The 25,628-nt window shown below is 41.9% G+C and overlaps 1 protein-coding gene across 3 annotated transcripts in view; it reads right to left on the bottom strand.

Moving 5' to 3' along the window:
* The window catches only part of OSBPL9 (oxysterol binding protein like 9), a 128,816-nt gene that overhangs the window by 30,199 nt on the left and 72,989 nt on the right, over positions 1-25,628 (bottom strand). For 2 of the 3 annotated variants that reach the window (XM_015411975.1, XM_015411977.1), the window contains 3 exons: positions 20,316-20,345; positions 18,692-18,742; positions 2,391-2,429 (listed from right to left, as the gene is read on the bottom strand). In XM_015411975.1, coding sequence (XP_015267461.1) covers positions 2,391-2,429; positions 18,692-18,742; positions 20,316-20,345 — 120 coding nt within the window. The remainder of the gene's footprint in view (positions 1-2,390; positions 2,430-18,691; positions 18,743-20,315; positions 20,346-25,628) is intronic. The other variant, XM_015411976.1, reaches the window with a different exon arrangement.

Below are 25,628 nucleotides of genomic sequence, written 5' to 3'. Positions count from 1 at the left end.
GCCCTGCGGAACTGTAAGAGGTCCCGCAGGGCCCTGATCTCCTCCGGGAGCTCATTCCACCAGGTAGGAGCCGCCACTGAGAAGGACCTGGCCCTTGTGGTAGCAAGTCTGGCCTCTTTAGGACCCGGGGTTACTAGGCGGTGTTGTGACCCCGACCGAAGTGCTCTTTGGGGCCTGTATGGGGAAAGGCGGTCCCTCAGGTATGCCAGACACTGGCCATATAGGGCTTTAAAGGTAAGCATCAGCACTTTGAAGCGAATCCGGAACGCTATAGGCAGCCAGTGCAGCACCTTCAGCATTTTGTTGGTGGGTGTCCATTTAGGGACACCCACCAACAACCTGGCCGCCGCATTCTGCACCAGCTGCAGCCTCTGAATTTGCGACAAAGGCAGCCCCGATAAAGTTACTGCTGATTGCTAATATTGTGATACATAAGAGTCTTAACTGTTCCACAGTGGAGGTGAAACTGATTACTTGGCATCCCATGGCAGAATAGCAGTAATGACAAAGAACAGGGACAATTCTGAACAAGCACATGCTTTGTAACAAAAGTAATGGACTGAGTTAGCTCATCCTAATAACACATACCAAAAATTAGAGAAAAATGTACCATTGACTGACTCCCCCCCCCTTCCCAAAAAGAAAAGTAGCTAAGCAGATCCAGATATGAAGTTGCTAGGAATTTGCAGTCAAATTACTTCTGTTGCTTAAGAACAGCATTTTAAAAAAAATCTGCCCCATCTAATCATGCTAGGATACTCCAGCAGCTCCATCTGCAGAGGCAAGACTTTAGGTTAACAAAATGAAACTAAACCATACCATACCATGTCAACGTTTTCAGAATGAAGCAAAATGAACATGTCTGTACTTTTCCCAGTATCGTTTCTCCAGCATTGTTTAAAAAAACGGATGTTACTTTGATTTCAGGCTTATCAAAAGGAACATCATGTGTCACGTTTACTGTAGAATAACTCTGTTTTGACTACATGTAGTTCAAAGTTTCAACCCACACCTGCTTCATGAGAGTATCCTCTGAAACTACCCCTGCACTATCATTGCAGGAAGCCTGTTGCACTGATGCATTTTAATGATCATTTCAAAGAGTATTCATTGCACTTCCCTCCAATTATCCTCATGTATTATGCTAAAGGTACATGGCAACACTGAGTCTTCCTGTCCACACAACCATGATTAATTCTACAAGTACATTCTTCAGCTACATAAAATGTCCAAATCTTGTCCCCCACCTTACACTTGCAGCCAACTTGCATGTGAACAAAAAGGTCCAAGCAAATAAAAAGAACTGAATACATATGTGTTTGAGGGCTGGTAGGAGCCTAACACTATAGACTGAAAACTTAAAAAGCTGCAAGAGACCAAGATCACTTTTACTATTTGTCACAGAAAAATACTGATAGTAAAGGCCTGGAAGCCAGATCCTGTCCCAAAGCAATAACCTCTCGTGAGCTGACAATGTACCACCCAAAATGCAGAGCACCAAACTCAGCAGTATATAGATGTATCTATTCCACTATATCTAACTGTATATGGACACACATCTTATTTTCAGACTTCACTTACAAAGTCTGATCCAAGACTAGAACAGAGTACACAATCACAGGCAATAATTATTAAATGCATGTGAAGTCATACAAGGGACAATTGTACAAGGGACAATTTTTCTACCCCACAAAAAAGCTAGCTCTGGACAAGGACTGAATTTTCAGAGTATCTGTATTATGCTTTATAGGCACTGTAACAGAAAAATGACTTTAGATTCACAAAAAAGCTTTAACATGATAAACTGTATTCCTTTTATTATACATCAAAGGGCTCCAGCCCCAACGTCTTTTAGGCTTGAAAACTTCACCAATGGGAAAATTGAGTTGAACTGAAAGTTCTGTGTTAGCATTTGAATTTACACTCAGAAGAAAAAAAGTCAAGGAGATTTGTACAAATGGAAGACAGATATAGAAGCTACATGGAAATTATGCCTGAGAGGGCGGGATAGAAATTAAATAAATAAATAACATGACAGAACCTTTTTCCTCCTGCACTTCACAAGCTAGGTTCTAGAGAAATTGGCTGCCATTCTGACAAAAAGTGCATTCCAAGTAGTCCATTTTCTTCATGTTCATATTGGTTGTTTTGATTTTTTTTTTGTTAATGGCAGTGTTATAAAACAAGGATAAGCTAGAATTTAATATTCTTGGTTATCAAGGAGGCTATCCATTTTGAAGCTTTAAGAAAGTGACAAATATATTCAAAGACAAAGTAACTAGAAGAGAAATGTCAGAAGAGAGAAGAAATTCAAGTCCATGTGCTCACATGACTGTAGTGTTAATATTCTGCAGAAATAAAGGGAAATAAAAGATTAGGTTTAAACTTACTATAAGTCCATCTGCGTGCTTCTCCTCATTACTTTGGTCCTTAAGGAAAAATGTTAAAAATATTAACATATTGTTATAAGTATCACTGTATAAATGACAATGATATATTTCTCTTGAGAAATCTGTAGTACAGTCACCTACAGTAATATATCATCACAAGAAATCACATAACTGCATGAAACCTTGTCCTTTTTGCCATTCTTTAAAAGACCAAAAGTCTTTGAATGCAAAATATATGTCATCAAATAGGCACTACACTAAATAGTTATTAGAACAACCATTGCACACTATCAAGAAGCAACAACTGTAAATGCTTAAACAGCTATAAGGAGAAGCTCATGAATCATATTCCTTATTGGTTCAAAAAAATTTACCATCGACGTGTCTTCTAAATAGTTATGCCATAGTTGTAAAAATCACTTCATTCAGAGGTTCATCATGAATACACACTTCAACTGCTTAACATATGACTGAGAACAAAATATACTTGCATCACAATTCATATCTGACCGTGTGTATGCTTTTTTCCCTGCCAGTGTGTAAGAATGTGTACTCTCTGTCAAGGGGGAGAAAGACATATGCAGGAATAGTCCAGGACTACTCCAACAAATGGGACATATCTGGTAGGGTCAATGGGGAGTTTGCTGTTCTGGAGCCCCACTTCTGCCAGAATGCAAAATGAGATACAGATACTCTAAGGAAAGATGGGTGTCTGGCATAATGGTCTATGCAGGGAAAATATAGAGACTTCCTGATGATGTAGGTATGCCATTACTACAGCCATGCACTTTGTGGCTACCACTGTACTGATAAACATGCCAAACAGCAAAACAGAAGAACTTTCAACACTGGGGTCAGATGGAAATATGAAAGTAAGCTTCTCTGGAGTGTATAGATACAACCATATCCCTTTGGTTAGGAACAGAATAGAGGAGAGAGAGATCATTCAAAATTTGAGGGAGGTATAAAACTTATCATGCATTGAGGTTTAATCTTGACATAGAACCCCCACTTTTTTGGGAGGGGTGAAGCAATGGGAATAAAAGTTGTTCTTTGGAGTGGGGTAGGGAAGAACAGATTGTGTAGCACTCATCTGTAAAACACAGTCTCAAAGCAATGTAATTTGGGCTAGTAGTTCAGAAAATTGTGATAAAGATATGTGGCATGGAGGTTAGTCTAACTGGGTTTTGTTTGATCTGCTAGGCCACCAGATAGTGTTGGGCAACATGGCTACACTGCAATCTGGAGATGGAGGTAGACAGTCCCAATGTTAGTGCAAATGTCAGTCCTTAAGTATCAGTCAACTCTTATAAGAGATGAAGATCTGCATGAGACTACAGAGTATTGGCTCCATTCTGATGCAAAGTCTTGGCAGCTAGTATTAGTCCTAGGCACCTCTAGATGATGAAAGGCAGGAGGAACCATGATACCTTTAATGGAGTAGAAATCTCTGATATACCAAGGTGAACAACTTCAAGGAGAGTGATGAAAACAATGTGGTGAGGTCACATGGGCCTCCTGGGATGTATCTTCTTTTAGACAATTCGAAGCTGAGTTGGACTGCACCTCTGGAGATATGCTACATTCTGGTGAGGGAATCCAATGGACTGAAAAATCCCTTCGTTTGTCTAGAACTGGCTGCAGGGAAGTCTCTGGGTCATCCATGGCTTAAGTACTGTGGTTTGAAGTAAAGGCTATTCTGTAGGTGGTCATATAACCGGTTCAGCATGGTAGAAACAAGTGGTATTTTTTGTTGTTTCCTTGTATCTTTTCTTTGGTTCATAGGAGAAAGAATGGGCTCAATACTTAAACATTACTGTTCTCTATCCTGTCTCAGCTGTTGTACCAAAAACAGTTCCTTTGTAACCAGCACTTTCAAGTAAAAGACACAGTACTGGAGGAGCCAAGGATGGCTCAGGTGATCTTGTCAAGACACATTCCTGAAGAATGACTTTCTGCTGAATGGAATTATTGAACAGTGTTACCTTGGTGAATTTATGGCATTGTGGGCTAGACTCGGTTGAGTACTCTTCATCTAAGCAGGAAAAGCAACAATTGATTGTGACTGTCCCTGCTGGGTAATTCAGTATAATGCCACCAACACTTTAAAACAGTGGACTATGCACCATAGATGTGTGGGCTACTGAAGGGAAGGAAGAACGACTTCAAAAGGGAATTAGATAAGCATATGGAGCAGAGGTCCATCAGTGGCTATTAGCCACAAGGTATAGATAGGGACTCTGGGGCAAGTGATGCTCTGTCATCTTGGTGCTTGGGGGGGTGTGTCAACAGTGGGAGGGCTTGTAATGTCCTGGCCCCACTGGTGGACCTCCTGATGGCACTGGTATTTCTGGCCACTGTGGGATACAGAGTGTTGGACTGGATGGGCCTTTGGCCTGATCCAACATTGGCATCTCTTATGTTCTTATGTTCTTAAGAAAAGAAAAAACGAAAAGGATACAGTTATGAAATGACAAAAGGCCTAGCTCCCAAGGTTTCTGTGACTGAAGGGCACAATATTACTGCTGAGGTAGACAAAGAACCCATTTTCACCCATCTTCAAACTGGGTGAACTAGTACCAAAATATTCTAGTTTAGCTATGGAAGTTCCAAACAATACTTAACCCAGGCTCAAGATTATATAGGTGTGCCTGCACAGAGACCACAAAGAAGAAAATGAGAACATACAATCAAGAAAATAATTACACAAAAAGTAAAAGCATTCAGCTGGCACAAACCTAGATCAATCTCAGTACCAGGCAAATGCAGGGGCTGCAGAGACTCACACAAGAAGCTGCCTATACTAAGTCAGTGTACTGGTTTACAAAGGTTAGAATTATCTCATATGACTGGTAGCAACTCCCCAGGGTCTCAGGTTTCCACATCAATAACTACCTAATCCTTTTAATCAGAGATGCCAGGGATTGAACGGTGGCCCTTCTGCATGCAAAACAAATGTTCTGCCACTGAGCCAGAGCCCCACCCCATAGATGGACCCCTAGGCAAAGATGCTCTCTAGGGTACCTAAAGTCCAGAACACATGAATGCTTGATTGCAACAGGTATGCTTCTGCTACACCATAGTGGCATCTTGCCAAATTTCCCTGGTCTCACAGGTTGACTTAGACCTCCAGAAACATATACTCCTTGCTTTTTGATAGCCTGAAAAAATAGCTGTGGGGAGAGAAAAACAGGTTGCTTATCTATAACTGATGTTCTGGAGAAGGTGACATTAGAATATACAATGGCAGGCATACAAGAAATGAAGCAGTTCCAGAAGGGGGCAGCATGTAAAATCGAGTCAGATAGGAATGTGGGGGTGTGATGGAGGCTGTCTAGCCTGTAGCTGACAAGCAACCAATCCATATGCCTAAATCAGTTTGAAAAGCCACTACAACATACAATCAACTTGGAGAGGGAACATACTGAGGGAATAGTTACCAGTGTGCAGTTCGAGGCCTGATTCTTGATGAACAGCAAATATGTTAGTTATGTGACTCTTGGAAATCAAAAGCTGGTAAAATGAACCCTGTCTCCAGGGTGATAGAATAGAAGCCCCAAATATCAGAGGCTCTAATCTGGTTCAAGTCATTCCTTCAAATAAATATGAAACTGGCTCTAAAGTCTCTGTGAATTGTTAAATTAATATATATACACAACATTCTCTCACACTGTAACTTAGGAAGATAATATTTTTATCTGAGCCAAAGCTGAAGTGTTACTTTGTGTCCTGTTCATTGAGCTTCTGACTGCTTAATAATTTTATATTATTGGTATTTTACATTTATGATTATATGTTATGAGAGGTTTTAATTGTATTTTTATAAAATATCTGTAAGACACTCTGAGCCCACCTTGGCAGGGATGGCAGGGTATAAATTAAAATAAATAATATTTTTAATTTTTTTAAGCTCAGTCCTGACAGAAAAGTATCCAGAACCTGACAAAGGTTAGTCAAATGCAAGAAAGGGGGCCAATATTAAAAATTTAATGAAGGAAATATATAAAAAATACATGTATTTATTAATCACAAATTTTAAAATTAAATAAGGGCCCAATCACACAGTATGTATAAATAACAAACGATAAAACACCAGGGCTGATCAATCTGACCTGACGCGTTTCAGCCTACATAGGCCTTCCTCAGAGGTCAATAGTGAGGAACATATTGACTATTATATAAATATAGTACAATCATGTAAATACAAAGTATAAATTCAATAAGGATCAGAAGCAAGTTGTTTCAAAATAAAACCACCAGGCACAGAGTAAAAAGTACAAATGAGGCCTCTAAAAGTGCAATCATATGCCAAGTGGTTCTCAGATATAAACTTCTGGTCCAGAAATTGCCTTCCTATGGTTGTAGAGCCAAATTGTCCTCAAGCAAAGAGCAGTGTCTGACAGAAAAGTAAACATTTTACCTCACATTAGAGGTATTCTATAGCCCTCTAAACTATTTACATATGCTACCATAGAGTATCACCTCAGAGGAGGGAGAGGGAGAAGGTATATAACAGTACACATCTAAACTGCCCCCAAACTACACGTTATCATGGGGGAGTTGTATTCCTTCCTCCAGAATGCTGTTCTTAGGCTATATCCATCTTCTTCTCAGATGTGCTCCTATCTATCCAGTATGATAGATCCCTAAAAGTTCCTCTGATTCAGTTTGTGGGACAGTCACTGCTTACTTGCACTGCCAAAGGGAAACAATGGTGACACAGGAAGACCCATTCCGGAACCTCTCCCTCAGACAGAAGGACAGGCCCTTCAGTGCCTTGAGGGGCACAAAAAACTGATGGAGCAGAATGACCAAAAAGGAGGTATATTTTATTTATTTATTATTATATTTCTACCCCGCCCTCCCTGCGAACGGGCTCAGGGCGGCTCACAAAAAGGGCAGCACGTGCCAATATAAAACAGTAAAACACCTAAAACATATAAAAACAACCGTTACAAAATAAAGTGCTCAGTAGTGTTATTAAGCATTCAGTCAGAGCAAGATGGAAGCCTGTAGAGATGAAGCTCCGAGCCCGATTCGGCGGTGCGGTCAGTTGAAGCGCTGTGGCTCGAACTTGTAATGGGCCATCTCAATAACCCATGTTCCCATGAGGTAGTTGGTGGTGGTGGCGGCTCCTAATTGAAAGCCTGGCGGAAGACCTCCGTCTTGTGGGCCCTGCGGAACTGTGAGAGATCCCGCAGGGCCCTGATCTCCTCCGGGAGCTCATTCCACCAGGTAGGAGCTGCCACTGAGAAAGCCCTGGCCCTGGTTGCCACAAGCCTGGCCTCCCTGGGGCCCGGAATCATTCATCGCTGTTGGGCCCCGGACTGTAGTGCTCTATGGGGTATGAGTGGGGAAAGGCGGTCCCTCAGGTATGTCAGACCCTGGCCATATAGGGCTTTAAAGGTAAGTACCAGCACTTTGAAGTGAATTTGGAAAGCTATAGGCAGCCAGTGCAGCGCTTTCAGCACAGGTCAGATGTGCTCCCATCTAGGGAGGCCCATCAGAAGCCTGGCCGCAGCATTCTCCACTAACTGCAGCTTCCAGATTTGTGACAAAGGCAGCCCTATGTAGAGAGCGTTACAGTAGTCTAATCTCGAGGTGACCGTCGCATGGATCACTGTAGCCAGGTCATCGCTGTCGAGGAAGGGGACCAACTGCCAAACCAGCCGAAGATGATAAAAGGTCGATCTGGCAGTGGCTGCCACCTGGGCCTCCATGGTTAAGGAAGGATCCAGGAGCATACCCAAACTCCTAACCTCTGACGCGGGCACCAAAAACACCCCGCCAAAGGTCGGGAGAGGGAGCCCCATCCCCAGACCACTCCAGCTCAGGCACAGGACCTCTGTCTTCGCTGGGTTTAGCTTCAGCCAACTCAGTCTAAGCCAACCAGCCACGGCTTGCAATGCCCAGTTCAGATCTTCTGGGTTGGAGTCCGACCGGCCGCCCAACATCAGATAGAGCTGGGTGTCATCTGAATATTGATGACACCCTAGCCCATACCTCTAGGCAATCTGGGCAAGGGGGTGCATATAGATGTTAAACAACATCGGGGAAAGCACAGCCCCCTGAGGCATGCCGCATTCAAGCGGGTGTCTCTGGGACTGCTGTTCCCCTAGCGCTACCCTTTGTCCCCGACCCTGGAGAAAAGAGGCGAGCCATTGAAGGGCAAGCCCCCGTATCCCCATGTTGGCAAGGCGGCGGGTCAGCAGCTGATGGTCGACCGTATGAAATGCGGCTGACAGATCTAACAACAGCAATACTGTCACATTGCCTCGATCCAGATGCCTCCGGAGGTTGTCAGTAAGGGCGACCAGCACCGTCCCATGACCCGGGCAAAAGCCAGACTGGCAGGAATCCAAGGTGGAAGCGTCATCCAGGAAGCCCTGTAGCTGTGATGCCACCGCCCTCTCAATTAATTTGCCCAAATAGGGCTGATAGTTGGCCAATTCAGCCGGATCCAGTGATGGTTTTTTCAAGAGCGGGTGGACCATCGCTTCCTTGAGTCCCACCCCTCAGAGAGCCAGCTATGCCAGTCCTCCACAAGTTCATCCGACGAGCTACCAGGGGGCCTCGGATCCCACATAGCCATCTGAAGTCGCTCTGGGTCCATTTGGCTCCACGGGCGAGCTAAACTCCGCTCACCACCAAAACAGGGTCGGGGTGGAACATTCAAATGGGCCTTCAGGGCAAAGTGGTCCGACCATGGTACTGCTAATGCAGTAATCCAGTCCACTGTTACTCCAGCCACAGAGATCAAATTGAGCATGTGCCCGGCCTGGTGAGTGGGGGTCAATACGAATTGGGAGAGTCCTAGTGCCGCCATGGACAATACTAGGTCCGTTGCCAGATTGCCAAACTCTCCTCGGCCTCAACTCCAGGCCTACACACTCAATGCCTGTGATCTCCAATGGCAGGAGCGCCCTGAAAGAGTAAGCCTCCCGAATGAAAATAGCCACTCCCCCCCACCCCCTAGTCCATGATTGGTGTAGGACCGAGAACCCAGGCGGGGCAAGGTGGGAGAGAGCTACAGTCTCCCCATCCCGCACCCAGGTCTCGGTCACGCATGCCAGGTCTGCCTTTTGTTCTAGGACGCAGTCCCGAAGGATTGTGGTCTTGTTATTGATGGACCTGGCATTGCACAACACCAATGTCGGAGGGAGGTTATCAATCCTGGCCCCACTGCTGACAACCTTTGGGATGGGCTGCAGGCTGGAAGGGCGCCAAGTCGCTTCATTTCTCAGCATCCTTCCCTTAACTCTCCACCTGGACCCACCGCTATACTTTCCCCACCCCAGGAGCACCGGACTCTGTTCCCCAGGCATTGCTGCACCAGCCAGTCTTCGCACTCGCCTCAGACTGCCGGCGGGCTAGCTAATGGGCTGATCCTCCGGTGTAAGCGCTAAGCGCAACTGTCACTCCTTATGCTAAGAACCCAATTTACCTATCCTACTGGTGATCCTAATGACCAATTATGCAAAAGCCAACAGTAATATACACATACATCAGTTCCTGATCCCCCAATTTGTCAGATGGCCATCACACATTAATCCCGCTAACCATTTGGAATAATATCTAATTCCACTGGCCAGTTCTAAATTAAATAAAGGCCAGTGATAATACAAGAAAAATAATCAGTTCCTGATCCCTAACTTGTCAAATGGCTAGTTACACATTAATGGGATAGCCTCATAATAATAGTTCAAACTGCATAGAATTAATTATACTGTCCAAATTGGCCCCCACAATTTAGGATAATCAATCAAGTGCTCAAATTAATCAAATAATTCCTATTAATCACTTCAATTAAAATAAAATGAAATCCAAAAAATAAAAATCAATTTCAGAGATCAATTCATTACAAGATTCTAAACATCAATTCTATACAACCCACTTATCTAATCTTTGGCTCAGTCTAAAAGTCCGCATTAATTTTAATTGGCAGTCAATAACTGGTTAACCAGCAGCCCTCTTGGTGGGGTGATGTTACTGTAATCATCTTATCGCTATTTGCAGTCTCCTCCAGTCCAAGTATTTAGCTGTAGCGCAATCCTTGGAGTCTCCCTGCACTCCAAGCGCCCATCATCCGCTGCTAGTATCCTAAAGGCAGCCGCCCATGCACTTCAGCTGAGTTGGAAATAGAAGTGCTGATCCCAAAGGGATGTGGGCTCCTCCAACTCCCCCAGTCAGCGCGCCGCCCCTGCCCCTTCGTCGCTACACATAGCTATGCCAGCGGAACCGCCCACAGCCGACAGCAGACCCCGGGAGATGGCAACCAAAGGCAGTAGAAGACAGCCCACCAAAGCGAAAGTGAAGCGTGACCAGCAACGGCCGCCGTCACAAGCAGTCCCACGCCGGCAGCTGCAGCACGGGGGGGGGGGGGGGGGGGGGGGGCGCAAGTCAAGAAACGCCCACAACCTTGTCACACTCGCACCAGCAGTAGCCAGGAGCAACAGAAAGTGGGACGCAATCGGCGGTGACCAGGACCAGCAGGGAGTAGAATGCGGGACTAAGGCATGTCCGTTTTGACCATCTCGGCCAGCAGCACTCAGTGCCGCGAGTGGTCCCAAGATGGCAGCCGCGTCGCAACAGCGGAGTCGGCAAGTGTTCCCAGCCGCTGCTCACCCAGCCCGCTCCGGCACCAGGCAAACTCGGGGCGTCGGCCAACCAGCTGTCGAAAATCAGGCCGCCCCAAGATGCCAGTGGACTACTTGATGGGGGGCCTCTGCAAAACCGCACAAACAGCTTACGTGCCCCGGTATTGCACTCTAGCATTACGATGTAGTAAAGCTAGCTGCCCCAGTATTGACTGTTAGCAAAGAATCAGCAGAAAAGAGCTCTTAAACGGAGCCTCTAACCCAGGTACTGCTCTCGTCGCCATCTTGCTCTCCAGCCTCCTTTTGCGGATCTTCATGCTTAGTTTTAGTATTGGCCTTCTTTGAGGGTGGTTCTAATTGGCTGCAAGGGGAGATGTGTGTCCCTGGAACCAAAGGAGGAGGCAAGCATGGGGACTGAAACCAAAGCTGAGAATGCTGGAGCCAGCAGCACCAGTGAGACACAAAGGCTCTGTCAGAACACTTACCTCCAGCTCACACTGGAGTTGGTTCAGCTCCTTTCAAAGCACTGTCCCATAAAGTGCCTTTGAGATGTGACAGTCTTTCACTGTATACTATTGGGGTAAATTCTTTGCGAATAAGATACCAAGAGGTGTCATGGGCTTTCCCCTCCACAGAGAATAGGCAAGTATCATGTCCAGCAGACTAGGCCACAGCTTGGTTTCAGCAAGGTAGCAACAGAAGAGGCCTGGGCTATAACAGATGGTATTCTCAACAGTGAGGGGACTCTTAGGAGACCCTACTATGAGCAGCAAAACATAGTTTCTTACCAGAAGTTTACATAGTTTCTTACCAGAAGATGCTTTTTTGTGAGGAGCAAATAGCCAAGCATTGACTGAATTGCCATGGAAGGGATACTGCCTTCAAGTCTCTGAGGTGGTTACAACAAATAACTAGTTGGATTTTTTAAATTCCTTTTATATAATTCATGTCTCTACTGATGCTCAGATCCTCATTCTGGTTAAGACAACATTCAAAATTTCCTACAAGCAAGAAAACCATTGCTGTAAACAGCTATATACCAATCGTGCCTTAATTTTGGAATGTTTCATTCCACCTAAAGGGTTTGAGAAGACCGATACAAAACAATGCAGGCCTGGAATTCTGAAGAATCATCTTAGTTCAACCAAAGCTCCTCCTGTCTAACATCAACTAAATCTTTAGTTTAGTTTAGTTTAGTGCTTCATATGTCATCACATCTAAAATGTAATGTCAGTTTAAGCTAGAAAAAGATAAAGCTAGAAAAAGATAAAGGCAACATCAACCTCATAAGATGCAACTTGTCACAGAGCACTCCTATATCCCACCATTTGGTCCTCACTACATGATAATAATGTGGCAAGGTATAAACATTTGCTTTGGCGCCAACAAAGCATTTATTGCAATCCACTGGATGCTGTGCTGCTGGGCACAGTCTCATATTACAGGACTCAAAAGTCTATTCCTCTAAGGGAAGAGGACCAGGAGTGTTAATCAGAGATCACTGGGTGACTTTTCTTACACTATTGACAAACCAGTTTCCATCCCTTCCTCCATTCCTTTTGCCATTTCCTTCTGTTACTTTGACTCTTCTTTGTAGTTTTTTTAAGGACTAGGTAAACCAGGATGCCCTCTCTTGGATGCACACCTTACTGTCGTGAGGGGGTTTGTATGTGTTAGTGAAGCTGAGATTCGAGGTGGAATGGTCACAGCTGAGACATCAGACTAAGATGCATCCACCCCCTTTGGAGATCAACAGCTACATCAGCAGAAGAAAACAGAGTTCCAGTGGTGATGAGGGTGGAGGAATCCTTGAAGGGTGGCTACTGGGCAGCAGCAGTAGTGGAAAGTGACACTGGAGGATCTTTCATAGACAGTGGCGGTGATGCTACAGCTAACCCTAGTTAGTACTGCACAGAAGGTGGCAATGATAAACCACTTCTGAAAACTTACCTTGAAAACCTTTGGATAAGACAATTCAAAATGAAAATAGATATAGGGCTGGAAGATAGAACCTCCAGGTCGGATTGCACTCAGTAAGATACTGGGGAAAAGCTGAGGACAACTATGACTAGCACTATTTTTAATGATGCAACTGGACTAAGACAAAAAGATGTTCAGTTGTTGACATGAATGGATGCGCAAAAGGAAAGTCCAAAGCTGTTTGACACACATAATAGGAACATGGAACGTGAGAAGTACGTATCAGGGTAAGCTTGAAATAATAAAATGAGAAATGGAACAATTAAACATTGTACTTTTCTGACTGAAAATGTCCCTAATTCAGTCCACTTTAGTTCAGTCATTCCCAGGATTGCAAAGTGTTTTACTCAAGAGAATGACAGAGAAGGAACAGAGCTGCTCTCATAGTGAGGTAAGATGTAACACAGGCAATCAGGGACTATAATGCAAAGTCTGACCAAATAATATCAGACTTCATGGAAAGCTTAATATAAACATTATTCAAGTTTATGCCCCAACTGCAGGTGCTGATGAGGAAAAAACTGGAAGCTTTTATACAAGTGTCCAGGAAGAAATTGATCACATATCTAAAAAAGATATGCTGGTAATAGGTGACTGGAATGCAAAGGTTGGAAACAAAACAGAATGAAATGTTGTTGGAAGACTTGGGATAGAAGCACAAAATGAAGCAGGAGAGTGACTCATAGAACTTTGTGGACAACAATTGATTCATTGCAAACACGTTTCAGGCAACCAAACAGACAATTGTATACATGGACATCACCAGATGGCCAATACAGAAATCAAATAGATTACATAATTGGAAGCAGAAGATGAAGAAGTTATACTATCTCTGCTAAAACAAGACCAGGGGTCGATTAGATAATGAATTGTTAATATCAAGAATTAGAAGAAAGCTGAAGAAAAACACCAAAACAGTCATAAGGCCAAAATACAATCTAAGCAACATTCCCGAAGAGTTTAAAGATTGTGTAAAGAATGGATTTGCATTAGTAAGTTCAGGTGAATGTGATTCAGAAGAACTATAGGTTGAAGCCAGAGATAGTATTCAAGGAAGAATGCACAAAGACTATTACTGTAGCCAAAAGAAAAGAAAAGCCTTGATGGATGACTGATGAAACTCTTAGAATTGCTAAAGATAGCTGAGAAACAAAAGTAAAAGGTGACAAAAACAGAATAAAAAACCTAAATGCAGCATTCCAGTGACTCACATGTAGAGACAAAGACAACTATTATAATAACCAGTGTAAAGAAATAGAAGAGAACAACAAAAAAAGGAAGAACAAGAGATCTTTTCCATAAGATCCAAGAAAAGAAAGGGAAATTTAAAGCACAGTTAGGCCTGCTGAAAGATCAACACGGAAATATATTAACTGAACAAGACAAAATAAAAAAAGATGGGGACAATACACTGAAGAACTATACAAAAGTGACAAAAGGATGGCAGATTCATTCCAAGAAGAATCTTTTGAAGAAGAACCTGCAGTTTTAGAAAGTGAAGTGAGGGCTACATTGAGAGCAAGTGGGAGAAACAAATCACCTGGAGTAGATATCAACAGAGCTATCTCAGCTTCCGGTTTATGGCGACATGCAGGCAGACACATCTCCCAGACGTCCCAGGGATGTAAACTGCACACCAGCGTGTGGGAGGGGGTCCAACGGGCCGCAACCCCCCCCCCAAGAGCCTTGGTAAAAGGCTCCCAGCCAGGGGGCTTTTGAGGGGCGACTTCTTCGATGGCCGAATGCCGGAGAATTGAGGCGCCCCTCTGCCCTGAAGGTCCTGCCGCTGAGTGACCGCATGGTACGAGTGCTGCTGATCGGGACAAGCATTGGAGATTGGGCGGGCGAAATAAATTATGACGAGCGAGGCTGAATGGCCAAAAACAAACTGTGAGTCGGGTTAAAGCGATCATTAAGATATAAAAAGAAGCTGCCCCCCCCCCAAAGAGCGATGGGAAAGCAAGCGGGGGAGGGGCCCCTCCCAAATGCATAAACACGGACGGAAAGAGGGGGGAGCGGGAAAATAAGCAACTAAAACTGTTTTAAGAGACTTACCAGAGTGCAGAAAAGTGTTTGGGCGAATATCAGAGACTTTAGCAACTTTTCTGAAAAGTAAACAAATCCAAAAAGATGGTGGGGAAGAAACCGGAGAAAGAGAAGCTGTTGAAACCGAAACTAGGGGGCAGTCCTCGAATGGATGAGGTCACTGAGCTCTCAAAGCTCTTGGCTGACTCCCTGCACCCCCTGCTGGACGAGATCACTGGCATTAAACAACAACTGTCAATAATTGGTCAGAGTGTGGCAGTGCAGCAGATGCAACTGACTCAATCCTTAAAAGCAACAGAGCAAATGGGAGAGAAGGTGAAGGAAATGAACGTCACTACTAAAAGAGTTAAGAAAAAGGTGCAAAAGCTGGAAATGAAGCAAGCTACGGAAGAGTCAAAGCTTACATCACTCTCCTCACCTTATTTTATTCTCACAACAATTCTGTGAGGTAAGTTAGGCTGAGAGTGTGTGACATGTCTAGGTTCGCCAAGTGAGCTTCCATGGCAGAGTGGATTCTAACCTGGGTCTCCCAGATCCTAGTCTCAAACTCTAACCACTATACCACACTGGCTTTCATAAAGTGGCAGCAAGTCACTGGGCCTGGGTGAGCCACTGGGCCTGTGGTTGCTGCTGGGCCTGGCCCCAATGAAGTTAAAACAGTCCTGGAAAGGTTCTTGCCCCTCCTCTGACAGAAACCAAGCTGCTCCTATCACCTGAGGGGATTAACCCCTCCCAAAGTATTTTTTAGATTTCAGATTTTTCTGTACTCTTGGGACTTTCTGCAGGTTTGTAGAAAGTCTTGTCTTGTCTGTCCATAGCTCTGTATTTAAGTAACCACAGATGGAGCCAGATTGATAATGATATGATATTGATAATCAATATGATATTCCCTAACAAAATGTATTTTTAAAAAAATGTACAAGGCAGAAACTTCAGTGCTATATGCTATTAATTACTAGGCATTCTTAAGTTAGATAATATATGCAAAGTTTTAGAGTGGTCTGTTACAAACAAACCCACATTAGTGACCAAGTGCTTCAAACATTTATAAAATTTTCTCATGACACTGAGTGCTCCATTGTATCAATTCTCTTTGCCTGGAGGAGCTCTACTGAAAGAAAAACCTCTTTGATGCAATCATCTATTTATTGGAACTCCAGCTTACAAGGTAGTCCCTTAATGGCGCAAGCACTGCCAAGTTTCAAGATCCCTCTTCATTACTACCTAATTTAGCTGTTTTCCATAAATGATTCATGAAAAAGACAAACATTAACATTTGGTTCTTTCTACTGTCACTTAGACCCCACAAGACTGACAAGAGGACGCTCATGTGAATGGTTAAGGAATCAAAAGTAGTTCCTTGGAAACTTGTATACATATTGAAGACAACTGGAACCTGAACAGGTACTGCAGACAAAATTCTATTCACTTGCATTCTCAAAACAAGCATGGAGAAATAGTAGCTCAAGTGGGAATCTGCAAGGACTTCCAGGAGGCATCTCACTTCCCCTTCTTCCACTTCCTGTTTCCCTCTCCTGAAAGCCCCATAGCCTCTCCCCTTTTTGTGCTTCCTTATCGCCTTCTAAGGTTGTCAACCTCCAAGGTAGGGCCTGGAGATGTCCTGGAATCACAACTGATCTCCCAACTACAGAGATCAGTTCCCAATTAGGGTTGCCAGCTGCAAATTGGGAAATTCCTGGAGATTTGGGAGTGGAATCTTGGGACAGTGAGGTTTAGGGAGGGAAGAGATCTTAGTAGGGTATAATGCCAGAGAGTCCACACTCCAAAGCAGCCATTTTCTCCAGGGGAACTGATCTCCATTATCTGGAGAACAGTTGTAATTCTAGGTGATCTCCAGCCCCCACCTGGAAGTTGGCAACCCTAGTCCCCAGAGAGGAAATGGAGGGTGGAGTCTATGGCATATCACCCTAAGGTCCCGTCCCTCCTCAACCCCCCCCAGGTTCTACCCCCCCCCCAATCTCTAGGAATTTCCTAACCTGGAGCTGGCAACCTATTTCCTTCCTCTACCCTTCTGTCTGAAGCTCCCCCCACTGACAGCCTCTACCTGGGAAAATTGTGGCCCAGTTGTGTGGTGCCAGCCACTGGGTCAGGCCCACTTGCAGAGTAGGAACCCTTAAGGACTTGTGGAGTGGTACCTCACTTTCCCCTGTAAACCCCCCCCCCAATTATTTCCTCTTTCCCTCTTGCAGGCATCTCCTATATCATCTGCCCTTTCCCTGAAAGATACCTCTCAGCCATTCACCAACCTAACTTTTATCTGCCATCTCTAGCTGTATTTATTAACTTCATTCCCACCTTTCTCCACAGTGGGGACCAAAGCAGCTTACATTATTCTCCTCTCTTCTTTTTTATCCATACAAAAACCCAGTGAGACTGACTGGTGCAAAATTATCCACTGAGCTTCCAAAGCAATATAGGAATATGAACCCAGGTCTCCCAAACCCTACTCTGAAGCTCTAACTGCTACACCACACTGGCTTTCATAGGGTGGCTGCTACTGACCACTAGCAAGGAGCCAGGCCTAGTTGAATCATGCAAGTCAGGTGGTATCAAGTCACCAGAGATTGCTTCCAGGCCTACGGTTTCCAATCGCCAGGTAGGACCTGGAGACCTCCTAAAATATAGCTGAACTCTAGATGCAGAGATCTGTCCCCCTGGAGAAAATGACAGCTTTGGAGGGTCGACTCTATGGCATAATATCCTGCTGAGGCCTCACCCCTTCCCAAACCCTGCCCTCCTCAGACTCCACCACAAAAGCTCCAGGAATTTCCCAACTTGGACCTGGCAACCCTAAGCCAGGCCTGGCCCCAAGTAGTTCTCCTCAAAGGCCAGAATAGGACTGGAAAGGGCCCTCCCTTTTACTCTCTGAAACCCAGCATGGAATACAGTTGTTGCCTAGCAACAGCCACTGCATGAATCTGTTTAAAGCTCTAGGTGTTCCTTTTATCATTTTTGGCTTTTAAAGCCCCCCTCCCTTAAGATTTCACATTTTCCTGCCAACTTGGGGCCCTCTTCAGGTTGTAGAAATATCTGTCTTGATGGTTCACAGCTCGTCACTGGATTTAAACATCCAAAAATTGGCCAACTTTGCTATTAGAATTTAAGATGTTCAATACTACAGCATCGGTCACAGCACCTAGGATGCATGCTGATACTACCGACATGGCTGAAGGGTCAGAATATTTATCATCATTTTAATATGAAGAACAGCAGGATGCCCGAGCATGCCAACAAAGGACTATGAGCTGGATCCAGTCCGCTTTTTCACATAATCTCACCCAATTCCCTGTTGTTATAGGCCCCATCCAAATAGCTTTTGTCCATGAAGGTCCCATGATCTCTAGCACAACTTTCAGTGGTCAAAAGAGACCTCTTGCTCCCTTTTTCACAAGCCAAAATGCTGACTGGAATTACCCCTATAAAGTTCTCCGAAATCCTTGGAAAAGCTAGTTATTCAAATTGTGGAATTTTTAAATTAAAAACAAAATGAGCTTTTGTTCATTAGCATTCATCTGGGGGAAGCAATAAGAAAGTAACATATAACTGCATGCATCCCTTCAAATTCTTGGATGTTTGGATTGTTCCAACCCAGCCACACTACAGTAGCATAGAATGCTGCTCAAGCATTCTACTGGATTTTCATTTCAGAGTACTTACTTTAGCAATCTGCAGCAACACGATGCAATGTTTTATTGACTCAACCATGCTCTGTGAAGGATAAAAACAAACATGTTATTATCCCTACATGAACATTTCACTGTTTGTAAAAATAAAACATCGACTAATACAGAAGTTACTTAGATTGGCTGTTACATTCACTAGATTCCTATCTGCCCTGGTAGTCTCATTTATAATCATGCAACCAAACCTCTGTTTAGATGAGTGAATTATGCAGTGCAGATTTTAAAAAAATCATTGTATTTTGCCATTCATTTTAATGGGACAGTGAATTTTCAATTTTGGAAATTTTGCAGAAAACTGAAATATATGCAGTACTTCTTTCCTACCAAACTTAATTTTATTTTACTGCTTTAACAGAGTAAGTGTATAATTTAGAACTTGAAAAATAAAGCTGTATTTTTGGCATATTTATGAAATTCAAAAGTATACATTACTTGCTTTCTATAAGTAAAACAAGTATACACAGTACTTTAGAAACGGTTCCAAAGTACTGCATCTTTGCTATTTTAGCAGATGTATCTTAACTTTTTGCTACATGGGAGGCAGGAAAAATAAAAGTGGAAGGTAGAAAACAAGTGTGTTATTGAGACAGCAACTCTCCTGTGTTCACAGTATGGAGGGCTACCAGCATATTTCAATATCAAGTTTATAACATTGAAACCCACTAATTCAATTATAAATAATTAAAGACATTACATTACTAAATAAGAATAATTTTGGCAACATATTGTTGAAAATGTTGCATACGTCTGCAGAACTAAGGAAGTGTTTAACGCTGTAGTCCATCTTACATTAAAAAACTGAAAGAAGTCCTCATGACAAGGTTTTACTCACTTATACAGCAGAAAAAGCCCTCAGACCTTTTCATGTTATGTACTTTGAATGAGTAAAACCTTGTCATAAAAAGCATTTCACTCATTCAAAGGAAAAAATGTTCCATAAGTTTTTTTCCTAATGCTCCCTCAAATTTTCCAATTTTTCCACTGAAAAGATCCAAAGGAAGCAAAAGAAATTGGGAGATATGTATTTGAGATCTTCCATTTTTCCCCAGGTGTTCAAATCTCTAGTTCTTTCTACCACAGAACCTAATCCTAAACTCTTCAAAGTTTCTCAAGATTTTATTAAAGTTATGACAAGTGTTGTAGCATATGAACAAATCTGGGGTGATGTTAGTTGTCATTCTCACAACAACAGGCTAATTTCTCACCCTAATCTAACTTCTCCCCAATATCTCATAATTTCTTTACAAAACTTCATTTAATTTATATATCAACATGAACAAAAGAGAACCACCTTCTCAGAGATATCCTCACAGTCTGCCATTTGGCTCACCTTCCCCAGAAATGTAGATACTTTAGTCTGCACCAATGAGAGGATGACCCCTAGTGCTACTGATGGTCCCAGTCTATTCTTCACCACCACCTTCCTCCATGCAGAAAGTGTAATGGAGAAGTATGGCATCCACATTTGCTAACAAGCCACGATGGGATGTTTGTATGAGCACCCTTTCATCATACCATTCAAAGTGGACTGCCATTAAAATAAAAGTCAGCCAACACAGAACATGACTGAAATCTTCAGTAGTTAAACACACACTTACATTGGTTGTTTCTTTGAGGTTTTCAATTTTCTGGGGATGGAAAAACCACACAGCAATTATTGACAATATAAGAATTAGACTTGGTAATGTTCAAATAGATTGTTCCAAGCTGTTGATCTAATACAGCATGCAACAAATAATTATTCAAGCAAGAATATGAAACTTCATTATGTTGAGTCAGATGAACTCTTAGGTCAGCTAGCTTAGTGTTGCTTACTTCACTTAGCGGAAATGCTTTCAGATCTCAGACATGGGTCTTTTCCAGCCCAGTTACAAGAGTTCATATTAAGATGTCAAAAAAACCATGTACCAAAATGGATGACTGAGTTGGTCTAACTATATACTGATCCTGATCATTTGGAAGCTGTTAATACTGAACACCAAGCAAAAAGTTATTGTCCAACAGTATTAGAGACAGACGTTCTGCAAAGCACATGTTTTGCTAGCTGTGTGGGCGGGGTTTTTTAAGGGGGGGGGACATTGCACTGTTAAAAACTATGCCTCAGCCAGCATTCAAAGCTGAGTACTTTTTCTTTCTTACAGGGCTCTTACAGCTGATACAATGATGGCTGCCAACACTGTGCTACTTTGTTGCTTGCTTCTGGGACGATCCAAGGCATCCACCCACTTGTGCTGTAAGTGGGGGGCCTGAATCAAGTTCTTTCTGCCAGATCTCACTTTGAGAGGTCCAGTGGAGATCGGGATCCCCTGAAAATATCTCTAAAACAAATGAAGAGTGGGTGGTGTCCGGGAGCAGTTCCTGGTCCCAACCGTGCTACTGCTTGCCCCGCCTCCCCTGAGCCTCATCCAGAACACGGATGAAGATATCCACCGTAAGTACGCTTAAAAGCAACATCGAAAAAACCGACAACCTTTTGATCAACCCCCTTTAAAATTTTAAAAGAGCAAGGAAAGGAAGGGTGAAACCCCCCCCCCTTTCCTTCAATGGAGCAGTCCGGATGATTTAAGAAAGGAAGCAGATTTAAATATCTCCAGGGGGTAAAGAGGAGCTAATTGTTTGACCTTCTATAGAAGGATTACAAAGTGTTTTTCAAGAATAAAAAGAAAGAAAGAAAGATATTTAGAGCTGACAACTTTTGATGACGTCATGTTACAGTGTTGAGAACAGAGGATTCTTGGTTGTTATTACTTTACTGAGAGCGACCACTTGCTGATTGTGCCCAGCGCTGAAGAGACTAGATGTAGTCAGACTGAACTGAGATTCTGCTATTATATTAAAATGGGTAAACAAGATACACGGAAAAAATGCCAGTGGCTGCCTGCACAGAGTTCCAAAGAAACCAGCTTGCTGCAGCTGTCATGGGACGAGCTCCAGGCTTTAGTGGTTGAGGTGATCACTCTGGGCGTTCAAAAGGCTTTAAAGACAACATTGGATAAAAAAGAAATTATACCAAGTCAAGCTACGAGTAATATAAAGGCATCTCAGCAAAAATTAGTCCAAGAGGAAGAACAACACTTCTATCAGGATGACTTAATCCACAGTGAAATGGAATTTAAATACCAAACTGGCCAAGACCTAAAACAACACTACATTCAAGCTGATTTAACCTACAAGGAGTATAGCAAATCTACTAAAAGTCTGCTAAAATCTGGAATAATTACGAAAGGGAAAACATCCCAGAGAGAAGATGAAACAGAACTTATGGAATCCTTAACTACACTAAACATTTACTATAGTTGGCGATGCTTAAAAGAAATCTTTTCTACCTTTAAGAAGAGGCAAAGAATTGAAGATCACAAAAAGGCAACGAAATTAGTGGAAAATTGCCAAAGAACTTTTTTGAAATAGTCAAGCAGGAAAAACTAGAGGATGTATGGAGGAAATGGAACCCGACGCAGAAGGACTTTACTTTCTATTCCAATAGACATTGCTCTTTTTCCAGAATTGATATGATTTGGATGTCAGAAGAATTGTCAATGAAAACACATAAAATTGAAATTTTGCCAAGATGTAATTCCGACCACAACCCTGTTTTGTGGACTTCTATAGAAAGGAACAAATCCTTTCTTTGGAGAATTAATGAAGATTTGTTGGATAAAAAAGATGTAACTGAAATGTTAAAGGAAGAAACAAAGCAATTTTTCCAACAAAATCTGAATAAAGAGACCCCAATTCAGGTGGTGTGGGATGCGTATAAAGCAGTGATGAGAGGCATTCTCATCTCTCAAAATGCGAAGCAAAAGAAGGAAAAATTTCAAAAACAAACAGTAGTGTTGGAAAAAATATCACAAAAAGAAAAAGAATTAAAGAAGAAACCAGGGAAAAAGAAGATTATTCGAGAATTACAGTTGTTGAAAGAACAACTGAATGAAACTTTAAACCAGGAGCTCTATTGGAATTTAAAGAGGCTACAGCAAAAATCTTTTGAAGGGGCAAATAAACCGGGGAAATTTTTAGCGTGGCAACTTAAGGCTAGAAAAGAAAGAAGAATGATAACCAAAATAATAGAAGAAGGAAAAGAATTCGTTGACCCTACTGGCATAAAGAGAAGTTTCTTCAAGTATTATGCTAAATTATTCCAAGCAAATAGAACAGATCTTGAGAAGATTAAAAAATATTTGGACAAGGTTCCGTTACTTAAAATAAGCAACGAATTTCAGGAATTACTGAATGGCCAAATTCAAAAAGAAGAAGTGAGGAAGGCAATTGAAGAAGCGAAGTTGGGGAAGGCGCCAGGACCGGACGGATTTACCGCAAAGTTTTATAAAAAAATGAAAGAAGAAATTGTTCCGGTCATGGAAGCTTTATCCAACGATATACGTGAGAGTAAGAAGGTGCCAGACTCTTGGAAAGAAGCAATTATTTCATTAATACCAAAGGAAGGACAAGAACCAACGAATGTGAAAAACTATAGGCCAATTTCTCTTTTGAATAATGATTACAAGATTTTTGCAAAAATTATTGCAGAGAGGGTGAAAAACTATTTACAAACAGTGATTTCAGAAGACCAAGCTGGTTTTTTACCAAAGAGACAGATCAGAGACAATGTAAGAATAGTAATGGACGCAATTGAATATTATGAGAAACACCCTGAACAAGAAGTAGCTTTTTTATTTATCGATGCCGAAAAGGCATTTGACAATCTTAACTGGAAGTTTATGCTGCAAATGATGGAAAAAATAGAAGTGGGACAACACTTCAGAAATTGCATTGAAGCTATCTATTCTGAACAAAGAGCTAAACTGAATGTAAACAAAGAACTGACAGATAGCTTCAAGGTACAGAAAGGCACCAGACAGGGTTGTCCCCTATCACCGTTATTATTTATCTGGGTGTTGGAGATACTTCTACAAAAAATACAGCAAGATCAAGAGATAACGGGATTGACACACAAAGGACTTAAATACAAATATCGAGCATTTGCTGACGATGTAATGTTCATTGTGCAAAACCCGACAGACAAATTACCGTTACTATTCCAAAAAATAAAGGACTTTGGAGAATTGGCCGGATTTTATGTCAATAAGAACAAGACGAAGCTTATTTGCAAAAACATGACGAAACAAAAACAAATGGAACTGCAAGACCTGGTACAATGTGAAGTAGTAAAAAAGACTAAATATCTTGGTATTGAGTTAACTGCAAGAAATATAGACTTATATAAGAACAATTATGAAAAACTATGGACTAAGTTAACTCAAGACTTTAAGAAATGGGACAAAATGAATTTGTCACTGATGGGAAGAATATCAGTCATAAAAATGAATGTCCTACCACGTTTGATGTTCCTGTTCCAAACAATACCAATACTTAGTAAGACAGATTTGCTACTTAAGTGGCAACAAGAACTATCAAAGTTTGTTTGGGCAGGCAAGAAACCGCGAATCAAGATGAAAATTCTTTGTGATGCCAAAGATAGAGGTGGGTTACAATTACCAAATCTTAGACTATATTATGAAGCGGTCTGTCTAACCTGGATGGAACAATGGGTGAAATTAGAAAATGATAAGTTACTGGGGTTAGAAGGCCATGATTGTAGATTTGGTTGGCATGCATATTTATGGTATGACAAAACAAAAATGGATAGCTTTTTTAAGCTTCATGTGGTAAGAAAAGCACTATTTGTGGTATGGATGAGGTATAAAAAATACTTTTGTGATGTAAGACCATTGTGGATTGTACCAGTGGAAGTGTTAACATCTTACTCAAGACATAGAGATAAAGATTGGTTGCCATATAAAGATCTAATTAAAAAAGTGGGAACAGAATGGGTAATGAAAAAGCAGAATGAAATTGAATATGATTATGAATGGCTGAAATATATGCAGATTTTTGACCTTTTTAGATCAGACAAAAGAAACTATGGTTTTAGAGAGGAAAAAAATGAGATTGAAATGATTTGGGAGAGTGAAGGGGGAAAAAATATCTCTAAAATGTATAAAGTGTTACTAAAATGGTATACTGAAGATGAGACTGTAAAAGGGCAAATGATAAAATGGGCGATAAATATGAATACGGAAGTGGCTATTGAAACCTGGGAATATTTGTGGAAAAATTCTATTAAGATATCGCCTTGTACCAATGTTAGAGAGAATTGTTATAAAATGATGTATAGGTGGTACATGACTCCGAAAAAAATTGCAAATATGAACCAGAATATGTCAAATAAGTGTTGGAAATGTAAAAGCCATGAAGGCTCATTTTACCACATGTGGTGGACTTGTGAGAAAGCAGTTGACTTTTGGACAAAAGTCCACAATGAAATGCAAAAAATTTTGAAATGCTCTTTTAAAAAGGCACCGGAAATTCTGCTTTTAGGATTGAAAATGGAAGAAGTCAATACAACTAAAAAGACTTTATTCTGGTACTTAATCACAACAGCGAGAATGATTTATGCACAATTTTGGAAAACAGAGAAAGTACCAGAAATTGAGGACTGGATACAATATTTTATAAAAAAAAAAAAAAAAAGAAGAGGCAAAGAATTATGACCTTACTGAAGGTGAGAAGTTACAAAAAGAAGGAAAAAATTAAGCTTTATAAGTAAGACTGATCAGGATTTTTTTATTTATATGTAACTGAATAAGATGTAACATAAGATGTAACTGAGCAGGCCATGGCTGGGGGGGGCAGGGCATAATTATAATAAATAAACAAATAAATAAATAAGATGGGCTAGGGAATGCGCAGCCATATGTAACTGAGTAACATTGACTACCATTGAATGTTTTGTTTTATATTAATCCTTAAATAAGATTTCTGTTCAGGCTAGGGAACCCTTAGACATATGTAACTAAGTAATCACTGTATCTCATTGAATGTTTTGCTTTATACTAATAGTAGTAACAAGA

The sequence above is a fragment of the Gekko japonicus genome, unplaced genomic scaffold, assembly GCF_001447785.1.
Source record: "Gekko japonicus isolate JY-2015 unplaced genomic scaffold, Gekko_japonicus_V1.1 scaffold664, whole genome shotgun sequence".
Taxonomy (NCBI): Eukaryota; Metazoa; Chordata; class Lepidosauria; order Squamata; family Gekkonidae; genus Gekko; species Gekko japonicus.
This window is presented reverse-complemented; position numbering and strand designations above follow the sequence as displayed.